General features: G+C 52.4%; 1 protein-coding gene across 4 annotated transcripts in view; it reads right to left on the bottom strand.

The window, feature by feature from the left end:
• LOC121168289 (WD repeat- and FYVE domain-containing protein 4-like) overlaps positions 1–19,986 on the bottom strand; it is a 66,452-nt gene that overhangs the window by 23,871 nt on the left and 22,595 nt on the right. For all 4 annotated transcript variants that reach the window (XM_040998230.1, XM_040998233.1, XM_040998232.1 and 1 more), the window contains exons 3-9: positions 13,478–13,592; positions 12,686–12,792; positions 11,298–11,432; positions 8,806–8,995; positions 7,520–7,709; positions 4,455–4,612; positions 1,633–2,085 (exon numbers count right to left, since the gene is read on the bottom strand). In XM_040998230.1, the coding sequence (XP_040854164.1) occupies positions 1,633–2,085; positions 4,455–4,612; positions 7,520–7,709; positions 8,806–8,995; positions 11,298–11,432; positions 12,686–12,792; positions 13,478–13,592 (1,348 nt within the window). The remainder of the gene's footprint in view (positions 1–1,632; positions 2,086–4,454; positions 4,613–7,519; positions 7,710–8,805; positions 8,996–11,297; positions 11,433–12,685; positions 12,793–13,477; positions 13,593–19,986) is intronic.

Below are 19,986 nucleotides of genomic sequence, written 5' to 3'. Positions count from 1 at the left end.
GAGGAGGCTCACTGGGCCCATGAGCACAAAACCAGGCCTTCTGAACAGATTCCCCAGTGCCAGGAAAATGCTTGACACAAATCAGAAGCCTAATGTGTGCTTGGGGAATGAACAGAAGTGGAGTTTATTAACTAGAGGATGAAGCCTCTAAGAAACAAGAAGATACATTTAACAACAGAAAGCACGGAGGAAGCCTGGGTGCAGTCACTCACAAACAGCTCAAAGGACTGAGAAACAAAGTGGATGTTGGGCAGCTGATAAAGCATCCCCAGCTAACACAGAGACAGTAGTCGAGGAGGCAGTGCACAGAATTCTCCGTGGGCCAAGCAAGGAAGGCAAAGAGGGCAACAGCATGGAAAGGCAAGACACTGCTGAGTGGTGGGCAGAGGCACCTAGCAGTACCAGGCCCCCTGGGGCAGCTCTGGCCCTAGGGCAAGCACCCTGGGGAGCACGTTGGGCCCATGTTCCCCCTGTAGGGTCTCTCAGTCTGCCATGTAGGAACACCAGAGCTGCAGCCCCGTAGGGACAAACTTGCACACCAGGCCCAGGAGCAGGTGTTTTCAGCATCTCATTTCAGTCTCCCAACATTTATTATGTAGACATGATGAGCCTCGCTCCATACAGCAGGAATCAGGCCTACCCTAGACCTGAGGTCCCCTGCCCAGAAATGCTCAGCTTGTAGCTAACATAGCCAGAACCCCAGCCAAGGCAGTCTGTCCTACACAGTCTGCCTCTTTGAGAGGCCCAGGACACAGACCTTCGTTGAAGGCTGAATTCTCAAAGCAGGTCAAGGTTACAGTCCTTAGCTCTTATCGGTGACTATAGAGGGGATGGGGAACACCGAAAAAAGGAGAGAAAGGTAGGGAGAGGTGAGAGGTCAGCTTCCAGCATCCCAACGTCCTGCGCCAGACTAAGCAGAGGATGTCAGGAGAAGGGGAAGCTTTTCACATCTTCCTTTGTATCCGCAAGATAGCACAAGCACCATGCAGGGAAGAAAGCAGGGTGGGGCATGGTGAGACCATGAGGCAGCCCCACTCCTGGGCCTCTGTCCATGACCTGGACAAGATCCTAGTGAGCAAGGGTTGAGGCAGGGACAAGGAAGCATTGATTGCCCAGGGGTTACAGGGCCCATAAAGATAGGACCCAGACACAGAGAAAGAGCCTGGCCAGCAAAGTCAGAGTATCCCTTGTCCCAACAGGAAACCACTTGCTCAATGGCACAGAGGACAAAGCCAAACCTGCTCACTCCCAGCAGAACCTGTCGGGTTCCCAGGATCCTCAGCCTCTCTGTATTCCTGCTTCCCTCTGCATCCCTGAAGACCCAGCAGCCCCTGCTGTCAGCATCTACCTACCCAGACAGTGTCCAGGGTAGGAGATGCTGAGTGCTAAGGGTCCATCAGGCTGTTAGCCCTGGAAGCCTATGCAACGCTGCACCGGGCTCTTCAAGGGGAACAATGGAAGGCTACTGCCCCTCGTGTGTCGGGTGTCCCAAGAACACTGATAAACCATCCCCTGACTCCGGCACCCTGTGACATGGGAGAGGACAGCCAGCTTGGCACACCGACCAGGTAGGACTAACACCGGCCCCCCCCACCGCCCATCCACCTGCCTCTGGGGGCACCAGCCCTGCACCTGACTTCCTCATGATCTTGGCTTGCTTCCGCAGCTGCGCCAGCAACAGGCCCAGGAGCCCCGAGTCGCGGAAGATGTCAGTGAAGAGCAAATCCCTGCCCGCAATCCGGAGAACACTCTGTAGGGCCACGAGGGTACAGGACGGCACGGGGCTCTCCTTGATCAGACGCTGCACCTTCCGCAGGATCTCGTGCGGCACGTAGTGTAGCTCAAACACCAAGGCCTCCAGCAGCTGGAAGAACTGCACTTGCACCGGAGCTGGTTTCTGGGGCACGATCTCCACAAACTGCGAGATGGGCTGCAGCGTCCACTCCAGCAGAAAGAAGTTGCGGGAGTTCCAGGCCCACATGGTCCTGATGGCCGACAGAACTTGCATACAGAGGACAGAGTCACTGGCTTTGTGGAACACATTCTGCAGGACTTGGAAGGCCTGGAGATTCTTAACGGTCACCCCTGAAGATGGACACAAGAACAATCACGTCTCCGCCCACATCTAGCAACAGGAGCTTGGGTTCTCATTGAGATGTGTGTCATTGAGAGTCCCATTTTCCTGCTCCCACACGCGCATTATCTATCTGAAATGCAGGAAAGCCAGCCCACACTGGTTGTGAGGCAAGCTGGAACACATCATCTGAGACACGGTTCTCCAGCTGTGGCAGCTGTGGATTGAGCTACGCTGCGAGTGGATGAATGGGGAAAGGATGAATCAGACCTTACTAATGGTCGTTTCTATGGACCACAAGTAGAGATGGTAATATTTGGAATAGATTAAGTGAAATAAAAATGCATGCCCCGAAATAAGTTTAACCTGTGTTTTCTTACTATTTAAAAGTGCATTGTTTGGGACTGTACAGTGGCATAGCCAGCTAATCCTCTACCTGTGGGGCTGGCATCCCATACGGGTGCCAATTCATGTCCTGGTTGCTCCATTTTCAATCCAGCTCTCTGCTTATGGCCTGAAAAGGCAAGGGAGGATGACCCAAGCGTTTGGGTGGGAGATCATGAAGAAGCTCCTGTTCCCCAGCTTCAGATCAGCTCACTTCTGGCCATTGCAGCCATTTGGGGAGCCAACAGATGGAATATCCCTCTCTTATCTCTCCTCTCTCTGTAAAATCTACCTTTTAAATAAAAATAAATAATTTTTGAAAGTACATTGCATGGCTTGCTTCGTGTTTCCCTCGGACAACTCAGGGCTAGCAGAGTCAGACTCCATTGGTTCAAATCAAATGCAGTTGAAGAGGACCAGGCCAAGTCAGCTTCATTCCTTGACAAACTGGGAAATAAATCCTCTTTCCAGAACCTTCCCAGGCCCTCCCTCCAGCTCACAGGTTAAGTCCCATTCTCTGTCGCCCAGGAGACAGCCACTTGCTCAGCAAGCTCCCTGCTCCTACCCTCTCACCTGCCCCAACCTCACCCCTGCCCTGAGTGCCCCACGCCCTTGTACTCTGCACATGGTCCCTACAGCTCTGCCACCTCTCTGTCACCTTCACAGCACCTTTACTGCTTAATTTGCCCAGCTGTTTCCCTCCGCTGGGCCACTGGGTCTTCTCCAGGCTACCTATGCTGGAGAGAGCACCCGACCCCCTTCCCTCCACCTGCACAATCCAGCTTGAGCCCTCAGAATTCCCTCCAGGACCCCCAGGAGGAAACAGCAAGGACTCAAGGCTCTTGTCACCCCTGCAGGAGACCAGGATTGAGACCCTGGCTCCCAGCTTTGGCATCCACTGGGGAGTGGACCAGTGGATGGAAACTATTTGTCTCTCTGCTTCTCAAAAATTTAAAAAAAAAAAAATGGTGGTGGGGAGTCAGCATTGTGGCATGGTAGGTTCAACTTCCACCTTCAGCGTCGCATCCCATAAGGGAGCCAGTTCAAGTGGAGTCAGTTCCACATCCAATCCAGTTCCCTGCTAATGTGCCTGAGAAATTAGCAAAAGATGGCCCAAACCCTGGGGCTCCTGCACCCACATGAAAGGCCCTAAAGAAACTCCAGGGTCCTGGCTTCAGACCAGCCCAGCTCCGGCCATTGTGGCCTTGTGGGGAGTGAGCCAGCACAAACAAGATCTCTCTGCCTCTCTTTGACTCTCTGTAAATTTGCCTTTCAAAACAAAACAAAAAAGAAGAAGAAATGAATGTTTTTTTAAGACCCTAAGAAAAGTGTCAATTCTTGATCAGTTAAGTGACTTCATAGAGAGTGTGAATAAAGCTAGAACTAGGCACAGTGTCACCGGGTCCTTAAAAGACCCTGCAGCCAGCCCCACGGCACAGGGTTTCCTGACTGCCCCACCTCATATCATAGTCTGAAGCATTTGCCATCCACTTCTGCAGCAGACTATGGCTCAGTGCACGTGTGACAGACCCCTGGTCGGTTCACAGGGGCACCTCAGCATGGGGCAGAGAGCCTGCCGTGTGCCCAGAGCATCGTGCCTACTGTTTCAGTCCATCAACCAATCCATCACTATCCCCAGGTACTGAGATGTCACAGACCCTGACTGCCGAGTGACTGCTCCAGATCCCCATTATGCAAGCAAATGGGACCAAGTTAAAGTCACAACACAGGTGGGGGTGGTGCCAAAGGCCTCTTCTGTTATGTGGGAGCCTTTGCCTTATTAAAGCAATGTTTCTTCTCTGTTCTGCAGGAACCAAACCCCCTCGTAGTCACATCTGAGAAAAAACGTGCAAGGGAGCCCGTAAGAGCCACAGGGTTTGTCCGCCAAGATGACACCAGAATCAGACTCTCGGCAGCATTGGCAGGTGCACAACTACAGGATGGCCCCTGTAGCCTCTGTAGCCTCCCGCTCTTTCAGAGACATAGTAGCACCCACCTGACTCCTCGTGATTGAACTTGAAGCCTTCGAGTTGCGGGTAAGTGACGCTGTCAAACACCTTGAGCTCCGACCTCCCGCAGGTCGTCAGCCACACCACCAGACCCACGAGCTCCTCCAGGTGGGGGTCCGCATCGCCTGGTGCCTGCCTGTCATACCTGTGGGGACAGGTGAGGCTGGCTCTCTGCAGCTCTGCACAAACAGTGCAGCTCTGCCACGGTAGGAAAGACCCCAGGGGCAAGACATGTCAGCACCAACAGGGCAAGGGCCGAGGGCCCTAGCTAAACACCACTGCTTTTGCAGATCACAGCCTCGGGCCAGCCTTGGGCAATTCAGGGTTTCGGGCGGGCACTGACTATTTTAGGAATTGTCCTAATGGGAAAGGTGGTGGGGAGAGGGAGGGAGGCGTTTGTGACTAGCTGCAGCACCTGCTCCAGGAAGTCTGCTTTCCATGGCTGGACTCCCCCTATCTTCCCCCTAACACATCAAAAAATGTACCCGTCTCAGGCTCCAGCACAGCAAGGATACCGCCCAAAGGAGGCACTTTGTATTCTCAGAGAGAAGCAGCACGGGAGGGCGGGAGAGCACGGGTGCTTCTAGGCCCGTTCGTGCACTTGACATTGAGGTTGCTTAGCTTTCAGCTGCTCACAGTAGAGGATCTGCCTTGCTTCCTGTTGCAACAGGGCCCCTCAAGCCCCTCCCAGAGTGACAGGGTGAAAATTTACAGAGTGAGTGTATTCTGCAGTCACCAGTTGGGTTAGACTGACCCTCCTCCCCTAGGGAGGAACCAGGTCCTGGGAACTGAGCCCCATGAAAAGTGGAACCAATTTCCAAGAAGTTAAACTGTAATTATAACTACAGAATTGCTCATCTTGGCTCTAACCTGCTTATTGTAGCTTCTGTACCCTTGCTTGCCAACCAGGGTCAAGGCTACCAGGACGTGGGTTTTTTTTTCTTTTAAAATCTCACTGCCCTGACACATTAGGGCTGTCTCCCTCAGACCTGTTCTGAGTGGGGGCAGTCGCCAGCTGGCTAATAAAGATTCCCCAAATTCTAAATTGGCTTCGGTGGTCTTTTATACGGTGCACTCCGTACCACCAGTTCTGCTGCTTCAGAATTACATGAGTGAGTGGGGACTGCAAACAGGTCCTTCCTGCCACTCCCTGGAGCACACTGCTTTCATCGGCCGCCATCAGGGTATTTCCTGGGTATCTACCCCCAGACCACTCCAGTCCCTAGATCCAAAGTGAGGATGAAAAAGTAGGCGGAGTGTAGGAAACCAGACTCAGCCAATGGCGTCTTTGTTTAAGCTTTCTACTGTCTGAGAGAAAAGGAGCCCAATTGGGAGTTGGTCCCAAAAAATGTCATTAGGGAGCCTGGCACAGTAACCTAGCGGCTAAAATCTTCGCCTTGCACGCCCCAGGATCCCATATGGGCACCGGTTCATGTCCCAGTTTACGGCCCCGCTTCCCATCCAGCTCCCTGCTTGTGGCCTGCGAAAGCAGTCCAGGATGGTCCAAGGCCTTGGGACCCTGCTCCTGCGTCGGAGACCCAGAAGAAGCTCCTAGCTCCTGGCCTCAGATTGGCTCAGCTCCGCCTATTGCAGCCATTTAAGGAGTGAATCATCAGATGGAAGATCTTCCTCTCTGTCTCTCCTCTCTGTATATCTAACTTTCCAATAAAAATAAATAAATATATTTTTTTAAACGCCAGTAGGGTAGAGGCTGTGGGAGACCGGGAGGGACAGGAAGCTGGTCTGAGAACATTACAGGGTGAGTGCCTCTGGGGCACCTGGCTCTCAGGACTCAGAGGCAGCACTGAGGGGCGGAGTCACCCAAGCAGCTCCCATTGGTCAAGATCAAGAGCAGCCCGGTTGGGAAGAAGCAGGGCTTATGGAGCCCCAGATGCTTCCATGTCTGTAAGGATGTGGGCGACACAGCTTGCAGCAGCTCCAGGAAACTCTCCAAAGCTGGCGTGTGGATCCTGACTGGAGGAACCCAGCCAACGGGCACACAGGGGGCACATTCCACACTGTGGGTTTGCTGTGGTGAGGATCGCCCCTTCATTCGCCAAGGCAGGGGTCCCCACACACTGGACAGCAATAAGGAGTCTGCTGTGGTTTGAGGAAGATTTGGCTCTCAATACACCTGTTTAAATCCTGAAATCCTAAGTTGATAAGACCAGGGTTGGTGCTTCAGCATAGTGAGTGAGGCCAGTGCCTGGGATGCCTGCATCTCATACGGACGCCAGTTCAATCCCCGGGTTCTCTGTTTCTAATCCAGCTCCCTGGTACCTTGCAAAGCAGCAGAAGATGGCCCCAGTGCTTGAGCCCCTGCACCCATGTGCAGACCCAGATGAAAATTCTGGCTCCTGGTTTCAGACCCTCTCCAGCCATTGCAACCAGTTGGAGAGTGAACAGGTGCATTGAAGATATCTCTCTCTCTCTAATCCCTAACTCTGCCTTTAAAATAAATAAAATCTATTTTTAAAAAAGTTAATGAGACAAAGAGGGGGCCCAGTGGGATGCCCTGAAGTTACCTGGAGCAGGTTCCTCATAGGTGGCATTGGTGAGGCAGTGGGTTGTAAGGTTACAACTAAAGCCTGAGTCAGGCCGGCTGCTCTGTCTGCTTCCCGACTGTCAGAGTTCTCCCTCTACCCACTCTCCAAGCTCCCCCATTCTTGCCAGGGACAAAGCAATGGGGCTGCAAGGGGAACAAAGCTCTTGTCTTCAGGACGTGAGCTTTCTCGAGTATCTGGCCACGGTACCAAGACACCAGCAAACACAAGGTCTCTCGCCACGCTCTCGAGAGCTTCCTCTATGCAAGACTTGCAGACACCACAGCGCCCATCTTCCTTCTGAGCAACGCCCAGCACCCAGGGACCCAGGCAGCTCCTGTACCCCTCCTCCCCACCCAGCCAGCCTCCCACGGACTCCGCCCACAGTCAGGCCCCGCCCCTCAGACTCCTCCCCACCCCACCAGGCCCTGCCTTTTACTGACTCCTCCCCACCCATCAGTCCCCGCCCCTTACAGACCTCACCCCACCCGCCAGGCCCCGCCCCTTACCGCAATAGCACTTTAAGCAGCAGGGGGTAGCCCTCGGCGTTCTCGAACTCCAGCAGCAGAGCCGAGGAGACAGGGTAGGCGTCCTTCACGAAGCCCAGGATCAGGCTGACAGCCTCGCTGGCCTCTGGCGCTGGGAGGGTGTCCACTAGGCGCGAGAGGTTCTGCAGCGAGAGCCGGACGCAGTCTGTGGCTGCGGGGGAGGCACAGCCGTGCTGAGTTCTGAAATGTCAGCTTTGGGGTACCCCACCTCCCCCACGCCCACCTCCGCATTAAACTGCACATGGAGGCACGAATGAGAATGAATGCATAACTTGGTCTACTGGATCATGGGCCGCAGCGCTATAGTGGATTGGGCAGGCTCCTGGCCTAATGAGCTCCCAGCCTCTCAGCAGGTTGATGTCTGCGCACCTGACCCCTGGCCAGGCAGCCCCAGAATTGCTGATCTGACCAGGATGCGCTGAGCTAGCCCTGCTGCCCTCCCAACTGTCCTCCCAACAAGTTCCCCACTGGGGGGAGTTAGGGGATATTTCTGATCTAACTGTGGCCTTAGGCAAGCTGAGACCAAGATCACATCCAGGGCCCATGCCTACAACCTCTCCTTCCCAGCCCTTCACTTGCTGGGAAAGACTTGGGCACAGCCTGACCCCGGCCCTGGCACTTGCGACGTCGTTGGGACTGTAATTACAGTCAGGATGGGAAGCAGACCCCGGGGCAGGCGCGCTGAACCTGTCATAGTGATGGGCTCAGACCATCAGTCCACCTAAATGTCCCCAAAAGACACCCTCTGGTGGGGTTGTCACAAGGGGTGGACTGTGTGTCCCCCAGGGTGGACTGCTGACTGAGCAGGTGGATGTCAGATGCAGTGTGTATGCTTGACTCATTGCAGAATCGCCACGGGCCAAGGACGGCAGCAAAGGGCTCTTATGCCCAGGCGAGAGCACCGAGGCACTCAGGCAGGAAACACCTAAGGCCACTCAGCTGTGAGGGCAAGAGCTGGAGGGCACACCCGGATGAGGGCATTAATCTGTACCCAAAAAAACATGTGCCCAGTGGCCCTTTAATAGATGTGGCACAGGAAATGGTTCCCCTTTTTTCCCGTCTCTCCCTCCAGTACAGCATTCACAAAAGGGGTTCCCTGCTGCCCACACAGGGTCCTGTGCTGGACCCAGCTGTTCATGATCATTCCCTTGGTTCCTGAAATGCACAGAGGCTCAGAGATAAAGTGCTATAGAAAAGAGGCCTTTGGCCTTGACTCCGGGCCTCCTGGGCATGGCCCCATGGCCTACCCTTGAGGTGCTGGATGATGCTAAGGTTCTGGGCCTGGGAGATGGCCCTCAGCACGCAGAAGGTGGGCTCTTTCCAGAAGCAGCAGCTGTGCTCCCGAAGGCAGGTGGTGGCGATCAGCAGAGACTGCAGCTCGCTGCCTGAGACCAGCCCCTCCAAGCCCCGGGGGTCGCCGCAGATGTTCAGCAGCATCTGGAGAGAGAACAGCTGGTCAGGGAGATTGGTCCTGCAAGGAGTGAGTGATCCCTCCTCCTCGGGAGCCCTGGTGAAGGGGGTCAGCAGGGAGCGATGAAGTAGATGGGACACCCCCGTGCCAACCGAGCCACTAAGGAGTTGGTGGCAGCCGAGGACCAGCCTGCATAATCACCAGACAAGTAACTGTGACCCTTTCTGAATCCCAGGAACACAGCCTTGGTGTGGCTTTATGTGGAACCACAGAAAATGCCACCAATCAGGAAGGCACAGAGTCATTTTATGCACTACGTAAAAGGAGCAGTCCCGGAATTCTGGGCTGGTACCCAAACCACAAGTTCTCTGAGGGTTTTCCTAACTGGATTCCCTGGTCCTGTCAGCCCAGGATCTCCCCATGCTAGTAAAAGAGCTTCCCATAGCTTCTTGTGCACTTAGGATAAAAACCAAATACCCTTGCCTGTGTTGAGGGGGTCTGGCATGGGTGAACCTTGCCTTGGGGTCCTGGGCTTCCAACGGGACCTGCTTCCAGTTGGGTGAATGTCGTGAGCTCTCTCCTTGCTTCAGACCCTTCTGGCCAACTGCCAAAGCTGGCAGCTGTGTGCCGGGGTTACAGCTCCCACTCCCAGGCTCCCTTGCAGGATGGTGTGGTCACGTGACCAAGTGCTGGGCCTGGATGACTACTGCTCTGCTCCTGTCCCTTCTGCTCCCCACTCACTGCCACCTTCTCTGAGCCCTGTAGACCCGCAGCTCTGTTCGATGCAAGTCCTCAGGGCATGACCCGTGTTTCCTCAGGATCATTTCCTAGCGCATGTCACACTATCTGCTCACCTCACTTTAAAAATCGGGGGCAAGCGTGGCAGTGCAGCAAGGGAGGCCACCATGTGGGATGCCTACATCCCAAATCAGAGTGCTAATAGAAGTCCCAGCTGCTCTGCTTCTGACTCGGCTTCCTGCTAATGCTTCCAGGAGGAAGGCAGTCGATGATGGCTCAAGTGCTTGGGTCCTTCCTGTCTGTGCAGGAGATCAGATGGAGAAGGCCCTGGCACGATGGTCTAGTGGCTAAATCCTCACTTTACATGCACCAGGATCCCATATGGGCACCGGTTCATGTCCCGATTCATGGCCCTGCTTCCCATCCAGTTCCCTGCTTGTGACCTGAGAAAGCAGTAGAGGACAGCCCAAAGCCTTGGGACCCTGCCCCTACAAGGGAAACCCGGAAGAAGCTCCTGGCTCCTGGCTTCAGATTGGCTCAGCTCCAGATGTGGCAGCTGCTTAGGGAGTGAACCAGCGGATGGAAGGTCTTTCCCTCTGTCTTTCCTTCTCTCTGTAAATCTGCCTTTCCAATAAGAAATAAATAAAATCTAAAGAAAAGAAAAGGAAATCAGATGGAGTTCCTGGCTCCTGGCCACACCATGGTCATACCATGGCCAATGCAGGCATCTGCAGAGTGATCCAGTGGATAGCTGCCTTTCAAATAAATCAAGCCTTTAAAAAATGGTAATTATGTGTTGTATTTTTGGGATGCCTCCCTCCTCTGTCACCTCTAGGAATTGAGCTATTTCAATTGCAGCAGTACCCAGCGGTGCGCATGGAGCTCTGCACTGAAGGAGCTTGTGTAAACACTCCTTGTAGGATTGAGTAGGGAGGGCCCTTAGAGGAACAGGCACACTCTGTCCCAAGGGCCTTGAAGGCGGAGCTGCCCTCGGTTCAAGTCATGTGGTAAAGACGAGCTCAGGGCAGTCTCCAGGTCACCACTTGGAATTCACTTATAGATGCTAAAAGGCTGCTAGGGCTCAAGAAAGCAGCTCAGGGCAAAGCCTGCCTCAATGGAATCTTCCAGATCATGTGGAAATGATGATTCAGCTTCAGAATTAGTCTGAAGTGGACATTGATGAGTGCGTGAAGACGATGGCCAGTTGTGCTTGGGAGGTCACCGAGGGCTCACCAGCATCTGCCAGGTTTGAGACCCTCCCTTAGGTCCTGCATACACAGAGTAAAAGCCCACAGCCCCTGTACCGTTGGCCAGGGGGGAAATGAGAGACAGGATGTGAGGAATGATTCTAACATCCCATCTTGGACCCTGCTTCATTTCCAGATTCCCCTTCCTCACAGCTGGCGAAATGTGTGCCTTTCCGGTTATCCACCAATCAGAAGTAACCTGGCGCCTTACTTGAGAATCCCACTCCCCAATCTCTCCGGCCCCTCCACCTAGTCCACACTCTCTGACTTGTGGCTCAGATAATCTGTCACTGGTCCCACACAGCCCCTCCCTTCTCCTCCCCCTCCTTCTGCTGTCACTCACCTGCACAAACATCCTCTGGACTTGCACGTCACCATCAGAAGACTCCTCCTTTTCCAGAGGAAAGACGAAGAAGAGGTAAAGACAGCGCAGCAGCAGGGCTGGAAGCCCAGACTCAGCCACTCTGCCCAGGGACTCCTGCAAGGGAGGAACACACCCTGTAACCCGGGACGACAGGTGGCAGGGGCTGGGGGAGGTCACATTCAATGGACAAGTCCCTTCCTGTCTCCTCTGGCTCCGCGTTCTCGAGCGTGAGGTGTACACACTCAACAGACATGGCCACGGTGCCTGTGAAGATCCGGTTCACGCAAGGGTCGCCCAGGTGTGTTTGGTAACTGTTAACTCTCAGTGAGTTAGGGCAGCAAGGGAGGGAGAAGTTGGGAAGAGAGCAGCTCAGGAAGAACCCCAGATGAGCAAGGGAGGCAGGCAGTGTGTGTCTGGGGCAGCAGCAACAAAGCTTTCAGCACTGCCCTCTCCATCCTCAGATTCAGATCCCAATCTCATCCAGCAGGTGGCCAGTAACACCCAGGTGTCAGAGAAAGGCCTAGAGCATGGACCCCAGCCTGGTGGAGCAGCTCTGGGGCAGTTCTGGGGCAGTTGTTCCAACAGCTTCACCCAGGTGACTGTGGCTGTGACCTGTGTGTGTGTGTGTATGCGCGTGAATATAAGCACGTGTGTATAAAACAGACAGGAAAACGTGTTGGCTCAATGCAGGATGCTGTCCATGCCACCTCCCATCCAGTTGGCCCCCATAGCAAGCACGCGGGTAGAGAAAAAGGAAGAACTGGGAATACAAGGCAGGAGGCTGGGTTTGACCTTCCCCCTAGAGGTTTTCCAGTTCCAAGACATCTTGCTGTCTTCATCTGGCTTGGCCATGACCTCCTCAGCACAGCTCTCCCTGGTTACTGCACAGACACCCTCCCCACCCTCCCTATGGCTGCTCTGTTGTTGGAAAATAAGCCCCTGGGGGATCATTTGTCACCATGGGTCCTGGAAGGGGTCATCCCCAGGGGACAGGCAGGCCTTGGCTCAGGGCTGCAGGCTGTGTGTCTGACCATAGTTCAGGCAGTCCACATGGTAGGAAGGTCCAGAGGTCCTCCCTTCAACTGGCTTCTGAACCCAGGCTCCACTCCTGCCCAAGCGGCAAGTTGCAGGCCGTGCTGCCATCACAGCTCCAGATCTAGCCACATGCCACCCCTTCCCTGGGGACAGCACTGCCCTGTCTGGCTCCCTGACCCTGGCGCTAAGTGCCATTCTGTTCTGACGTACATGACGTGCGGCAGAAGCGGAGCCTTGGGGAGACAAGGCACCCCACCAGGTTCAGGAAAAGAAAGACACTGGGGACTTCCCCCTGCCCATGGGCGAGGGCTGGCAGCGGCCCCAGAACTCACCGAGTCTGTCCCCGTGAGCACATATGCTGACTTCAGCAGCAGGTACCCATCCTGCCCTACGTCATCCTTCCATCGCAGCAGCTGCCCAGCAGCAACCCGTGCCTGTTCTGGGAAGAAAATAGTGTCACCTGTCAGGAGTGAGCCCATCTTCCCTCGGTCCCCATGGCAGGTGCCAAAGCATCAGCAGCAGGCTCCTCCTGCCCGCGCACACCCAACCCCACCAAGTCCACCTGAATCAGAGCCAAACATTTTGTCCTCCGGCCCCTTGAAGGGTAGCCTGGGTGGTACCAACCTGCCTATTTAGTAGTAAGATCTGGGTGCTAGCCCACAGGCCACTGAGCAGCAGGTGCCTCTGATGCTAGTTCTCCTGCCCAGAGATCCCAGACCTGATGGTGTGTCTGTGAGTTTTGTGTGTCTGCAGAGTCGGTGGGCTCTGTACGTTGCTTGATGTGTGCAGTGTGTCTGTTTTGCATACGTAAGTGTGAGGGTAGTTTCTGTGTCTTCATAACTGTAAGTGTGCAGTGCACATCTGTGAGTGTGCAGTGTCTGTGTGTGCAGTGCGTGTGTATCCGCACGTACATCTGGACTTGTGTGTGACTTAGGAGCAGCAGTGTTCTCCAGCCCTGGCCTCCTCCCCTGCCTCTGCCTCGGCCCTCAGGCTCTCAGAGGCAGAGTGGGGACCATGCTGTTTGGCATGCTGGATCTGAACTCCAGGAGAAAGCAGAGCGGGGCTCAGAGAGACTTGGGGGTGGGGGGCCCACGCAGCCGCTTCCTCCCTGTGAGCTCCCTTACCTGCAGGCTTCCCAGCCAGGGCGTTCTGTATCTCCTGGGCAAGCTGGTCGGAGACGTCTTCTGCCAGCCTTTGGAGACTGGGGAAGCAGATGATGCCCACTGAGTGTTCCCAGGCCTGCAGAGCAAGCACACAGAGGCCAGAGTCATGAGTGATGCCAGCAGGACATGAGAACGCCTCTGTTGCCTCCTTGTGCACCCAAGCCCAGAGGCACCCAAAGGAGCCCTGCTCTCACAGCCCAGCCATTGTCCTCACACCAACGCCTCCACATTCAGGAGTTTCCTGCTGTTCTGGGAGGTTGAGCACACAGTACCCGACCCCACCCCTTCCCCAGGCCTGCTCCACCTTGTATTGGTCAATGACCCCCCAGTGTCCTCACGGAAGTTCCAAGCAGGCCCTCCCTCCATCTCCTCCCACCTTTTCCTCCTCTCCTTAACCCCAAAATCAACCCCTTTATCTCACTGCCTCGTTTCTCATACAGTTCTCAAAGCTGGCAAAAAACACCTTCATTTCACTTGCTCGGTTATGTCTTACTGATAAATTCGGAGAGAGATATGCTACCTAAAGAATGCACTTTGTCTCCTTCATGCTTTGGGTTTGTGTGATCATACACCCCCCCGGTCAAGGGCAACACGCTAGACTCTGTGGGCAACGTGGCAGAGAGCCAGTTCCTTTCCAAGCCAGCCGGCAGTGAGCAGGTCCTGCTCTCACATGTTTCATGAAAACTCTCAGAGAGGAAAAACGACACCTCAACTCCATGGCAGTGGGCTGATCGTCGAGTGGGTAGCACTTTCATGCTTCTCAAACAACAGGTCTTTCTTCTCAGTTTATTCACCTGTTAGAAACATCCTTATTTTCTTAGTTATTAAAAAAAAAAAGACAATCTCTACATGTAGATTTTTAAAAAGTTAACCTTTTGATCTATGACATAGGTGAAGCTGTTTTGAATGTTGTCAGTTTATCTTTCTGTATCATGCCGATTTTGGTATGCGTGCTGCTGAAGCGAGCACCATCATTTTGTCTTTCAATCCACTGCATTTGAATTCACCAAGAGATATCTGAACTTCAGGCCAGACCAAGTGTCTATCCTTTTGCTTTCTGGCTTCCAAAAAAAAAAAAAAGACTTCCCTAGTCCGGGATGCTATTTCAATGTCTTCTCTTTCAATTTTCTTCAATATTTCCTTATCTGTCCCTTCTCTATTTCTACCACACCTGCTCATCATTTTCCTCCACTTTCTTAGGATGCAACCTGGTAGAACACAACCTGGAATGCACACCTCTTTCAGAATTCTCTCTCAGTTACCATAGAAATCTTGTATATGTCTGCATCTCACTGGCGTCACTGGGCAGGTGTCCTTTCCCCTACTGATGGGCGAACAGGTCAAGTTCGCCTAACCCAGACCCAGGTCAGAGAGGCATGGCTACCCTTAGCCCACCACTCCAGTGACCGCCAGAGAGGAAAACTGCTCTGCACACTGCTAGTTCTCAGGAGCCCCCATAAGCTGCCATTGTGCTGGGCCACCACCCACTCAACACCCACTCACCCAACCACATGTGGCTAAGCTCCTGCCCAAAGGCTTTCCTGCACTTCTTTTTTTTTTTTTTTAAGCTAAATTCATCTATCTAGAAAAGGGGAGAGAGCATCAAAATCCCAACGTGTATGGTGTTTTCTGGCTGTGACACCATGAGAAGAAGCAAAAGCTTTTCAAGTCCACTCTTTACTGAAAGACACCAGCAATGGGCAGTAGCAAGCCACAGATGAGGATCAGGATTCAGACCCCTATGAACGGGTAAGAGAAAAGACAAGCCATTGATCTACAGAACAAAGAACCAAGGAAACCGTGGATGTTTATACAGGATACACAGCAAATGAGCCAGAAGATGCAAGACGAAAGCTCCATCAGGTATTTCATACGTTCTGTGGTGTCAGAGATGAAAAGGCTGACAAAAGGGGAAAACCTGGGTGACCACGGGCCTCTGGGTTTCATGGACAGAGTGGACCTCTGAAACAGAAGGAAAGAGCTGAACGGAAGGAGCCAGCTGGAACAGTCTCCTGGAGGATGAATCTCTTAAAACCTGTGCAAGCATATTCCATATTGCCAGTGCGTGTGTCTGTGTCTAACACATGTTCACATCCAGACCAGGAAAGAGGGACCCAAATCCAACTTGCCACTGGAAGGGGGAGGAATTGGCTTCTGCTATGTGAACCTGGCGGGTTTTGGTTTATCTGAAAACTGTATTTCTTGGGGCTGGCACCATGGCTCAGCAGGCTAATCCTTCAAGTGCTGGCATCCCATATGGGTGTTGCTTTGTGTGCTTGCTGCTCCACTTCCCATCCAGCTCCCTGCTTGTGGCCTGAGAAAGCAGAGAAAACAGCCCAAAGCCTTGGGACCCTGCACCTTCATGGGAGATCCGGAGGAGGCTTCCGCCTCCTGGCTGTTGGCCTCAGATTGGCTCAGCTCCAGCTGTTGCAGCCATTCAGGGAGTAAACTAATGGATGAGAGACCTTTCCTTCTGTTGTACTTTCTCTGTGTATATCTGTCTTTCCAATAAAAATAAATAATTCTTTAAAAAATAGTTCTTACTGGATACAGCTGACCCTTTCTTTCGTAAGTTAAAAGTTAAGAAGCAGGGTATTTTTACCTTGGCAAAAATCATCAAGATGGTAAATTATTAGTAAACCCCATGGAGCATAGTAAGTCTTCAACAAATATTTGACAAGTGACTAAAACAGTCAGGAAACCTGCAGCACACAGTCCTGATGGGCACGCCTGTGTGCAGGTCTTGGACCCAGTCCTGGCTCAAGCACGGACCTTCAGTGCTCGTACAGGTTCTCACCACAAGCCCTCACCACTCTCCAGAAACAGCAAATCCTTGGTCCACAGAAAAGAGTGGAAGAAAGGACACCTCAGTCCCTTCCCCTCCACCTCACAGTCGAGATGCACACTGGTTCTCAGTTCTTTTGCTGAGATGCCTGTCAGGCCTGCCCAGTGTCTTCTCTCCACTAGACCTGGGCACCTGGCTTGCCCCAGTCTGGATACCTTCTCCCTCTCAGTCTGGTGAGATGCCCATTCCTTCTCAGGGACACACCCCTCACCAAACCTTGCTGCTTGATTACCACTCCTGTCCGTCTCCAGCCACCTCTGCCAACACAGTTACAACATTCCCAGCTACCACCTCAGGACCAGATGTTCCTCCCACACTTTAATCCCTGGCCACAGAAGGCTATTCCTGCTGCCTGGGAATTTCTGTGGGCAAATGATTTCCCTCCCTTGGGCCCCAGAACTCTGCTACAATGTCTCTCTGACAAATGCTGGTGCCTCTCCCCTGCCCTGGCAAACCCCAGGAAGACCAATTTGCCAGCAGTTGACTCAGAAGCAAGCATATTGTCCCTGGAGCAGAGGGATTCCACGAGGCACTCCACAATAAAGCAAATGGGGCCGCTGTGAGTTGAGCAGTAATTGTACTTGGAGCCACACATCCCAAGGCTCCACTCCTTCCTAGGGCAGGGACAGCCACTGCTTGAGGCTGCATTGCCTCCTTCAGGCCACTAGGGTACCCTTGATGGCCCAGAGCCAATCATTCACGGAATGGTACCATGGAGATCTCCAAGAGTTAAGACAACTTCCAAGAGGCCTTTATATTTTCCCATCCAAACTGGGACTTGCGTGCTGGGAGAATATTGCTCAATATTTATATATATTTTTTTTAAAAAAAAACTTTTCTTTACTAATATTATACAAGCTGCACCACCATTCCTGGTAGCTGTCCCCTCACACAAAAGGAAAGGCAAGAAAATGATGCTGGGGTCTCCGAAAGAAAATCAAGAATGACAACTGCTCTTGGAGGAGATAGGAAACAAGATCTCTCTGGATAACAAAGAGGACCTGCTTGGCTTGCCAGCAGGATCGTGGTATTTCCACAGAGTTGGGGAACCCAGTCTGGAAATGAGATCAAGTGTTACCTGGTGAATTAAACAAAAGAGCAGTGCTCTGAACTTGGCAAAAACAACAAAAAAAAATGTTCCTCAAAATTGTGGCTACAGCAACCACTGCAGGGTGGGGTCGAGTTGGGAGCAAGCAAGGAGAGCAGTTGACCCTCACAGTCCATTGTCCACACTCTGGACAGCATCCTTGAAATTCCAAACGGTCTTCGAACATCCCTGGAAAACACACATGATGAAATAACCGCATAGCTCTCCAAGGCTTTTGCCCCCAAATAAGTTGATCTTTTCATTCCAAGTTCCTGATAACTTTCTGAAGCCGTATCACAAGGCTTGGACATCCTTGTTTGAGATTCAGTGGCTCTTGGCTTTAGTTGTCACCTAGCTCCCACACGTGGTTTTTCCTGGAATAAAGGGCCATACTCAATGACATAATCCCTACAGAATTAGCTGTGGACTCAGCCTGACAATACATATGCAGGCATGCATGCCAGTGTACACACACACACACCACCTCTAAGAACTACCAGTTTCATGCTTATTTCAACTCTGCCCCACTAGCTAAGGAAGACAAAGAGAACCACTCCTCTTCTGGTCTGAAAAGGATTTGGCTTCCTACACTCATGCAGATCTTTAAATCCCAAAGTCTTAAATTCACGGTCAATGGATGAACATCAAATTGATGAGGGTAGAATAAGGGAGGAGACTTGATCAAATTTTGGAGTCCCTTGGAAGGCATTTCTCAGAAGAGGATTGGTTCTTTAAGGAGACCATGCTCCCTGAGTTTCTCTGTCTCTGTCTCTCAAACCCTCTCTCTATTTCTCTCCCTCTCTCTGTCTGTCTGTCTCCTCCCTCTTTCATCAAAAGATCACCCCTCTGTACACATTTTGTCATTAGATGCCAGGTTGTTGGGGCTGCCCAACCTTAGATTACGAATGTCCAAATCTTAAACTGAAACAAAACCCCTTTCCTAAGCAGCTCTTCTCAGTTACCTTAGTCAAAGTAGCAAAAATCTAACAATTGCAACTTCTAGGACAGCCCAGTTGGAGCTGGCTGTGAGCAAGCTGCACCTGCAGCTACAGGGTCTCACAGGCTTGTGTGGGCTCCCTTACAACATGACAGTCTGGGTTTCAGAGTGAGTGTTCAGGGTGACCAGGAGAGTCACTTCTGCCCAATTCTGTTAGCTAAGCTTCGGCGGACTCCCAAGAACAGCACCTAGACCCCACCTCTTCAAAGGAGGAAGGGGAACCAAGCCACAATGTCTACAACCCATCACCCGCATAGATGGATGGCTTCTCTAAAAGATGGCCTCACCCCCTGGTTGTCTGCCCCAGACAGTCAACTAATACTCTATATTCCTTCCTGTTTTTTTTCTCAAAGAACATATCTAAGAACATTCTTTAGCAGCTATTTCTACAATTCCAGTTGTCCCTGCCTCTGGCATTAAAGAACACCTCATAGGTATTGCGGGTTAAGTTGTTGCTGGAGCCACCCTCATCCCATCAGAAAGTGCCAGTTCTGAGTCCTGGCTCATCCGCCTGTGATCCCGCTCTGTGCTAGTGCACTTGAAGGCAGCAGAAGATGGCAAAGGATGTGGGTCCTTGCCACCCACGTGGGAGATCTAGACAGACGGAGGTCCTGATCCCCGGCACTGGCTTAGCCCAGCCCTGGCTGTCAGAATCATTTGGGTTCTCTCTCTCTCTTCCTCCCCCTCACTGAGCCTTTTAAATAAATTAAATATTTAAAAGAAACGAGTATCTTTAGGCAGTAGAAAGGGTTGAGATGTTTCCTTTCCACCAAAGCAAACTAAATCCAAGTCCTGAGCATGCCTGTGTTTACGAGAGTTTCTTGTTCTTTGGGGGTGAGATATAGGCAGAGGAGGGCAGACTCTGGAATCTTCCTGGGAAATACTGTCCTGCACCTCACAGAAGTCCCTGGCCCTGTGCCATGTCCTGCTCCACACAATAAAACCTCGTCCCTGCCTACAGCATCCAAACATCAGGTGTGCAGGGGGTGACCTTCTCTGTACGTCCCAGGGCAAAGCTAGGTCCTGCCTAAGCAAAGCCATGTTAGGGAGAGGGCAGCCAGACATGCTGCATCCTGCAGCCTACAACACGGGGCAAGAAATCCCGGTGGTTGCCAACAAAGATATGGGGAAGGCTATCCTGGTTAGAGTGTGTGCTTCTTCAACGACTGGTTGACCCTGACCAAGTTATGTAATGTTTCTAAACTTCTCTTTTCCTCATTTAAGAGCTGGGATAAAAATAGCAACTATTTCACAGGGTTCTTATGAGGACTTGTACACAATCAACAAAATGCCTCATTAGCTGGCTCCAGCTTGGTAAATATTACCTAGGTCTCATCAGCACTGTTACCTGGGTGTCAGGGCACTTGGCTTCAAGTCTCAGCTCTGTTCCTGGCTGACTGCATTTGGGATCCCATTTCACCTCTCAGCCTCAATTTTGATACAGATTTCCCTTGGCTTACAGCACAGTATCCATAAACCCATCCTGAGTTGAAAATAACATATGTCAAACATGCGCTGGAAACATCTAACAGAAGGGCAGT

The sequence above is a fragment of the Ochotona curzoniae genome, unplaced genomic scaffold, assembly GCF_017591425.1.
Source record: "Ochotona curzoniae isolate NIBS_2020 unplaced genomic scaffold, NIBS_Ocur_1.0 patch92, whole genome shotgun sequence".
NCBI classification, from domain to species: Eukaryota; Metazoa; Chordata; class Mammalia; order Lagomorpha; family Ochotonidae; genus Ochotona; species Ochotona curzoniae.
This window is presented reverse-complemented; position numbering and strand designations above follow the sequence as displayed.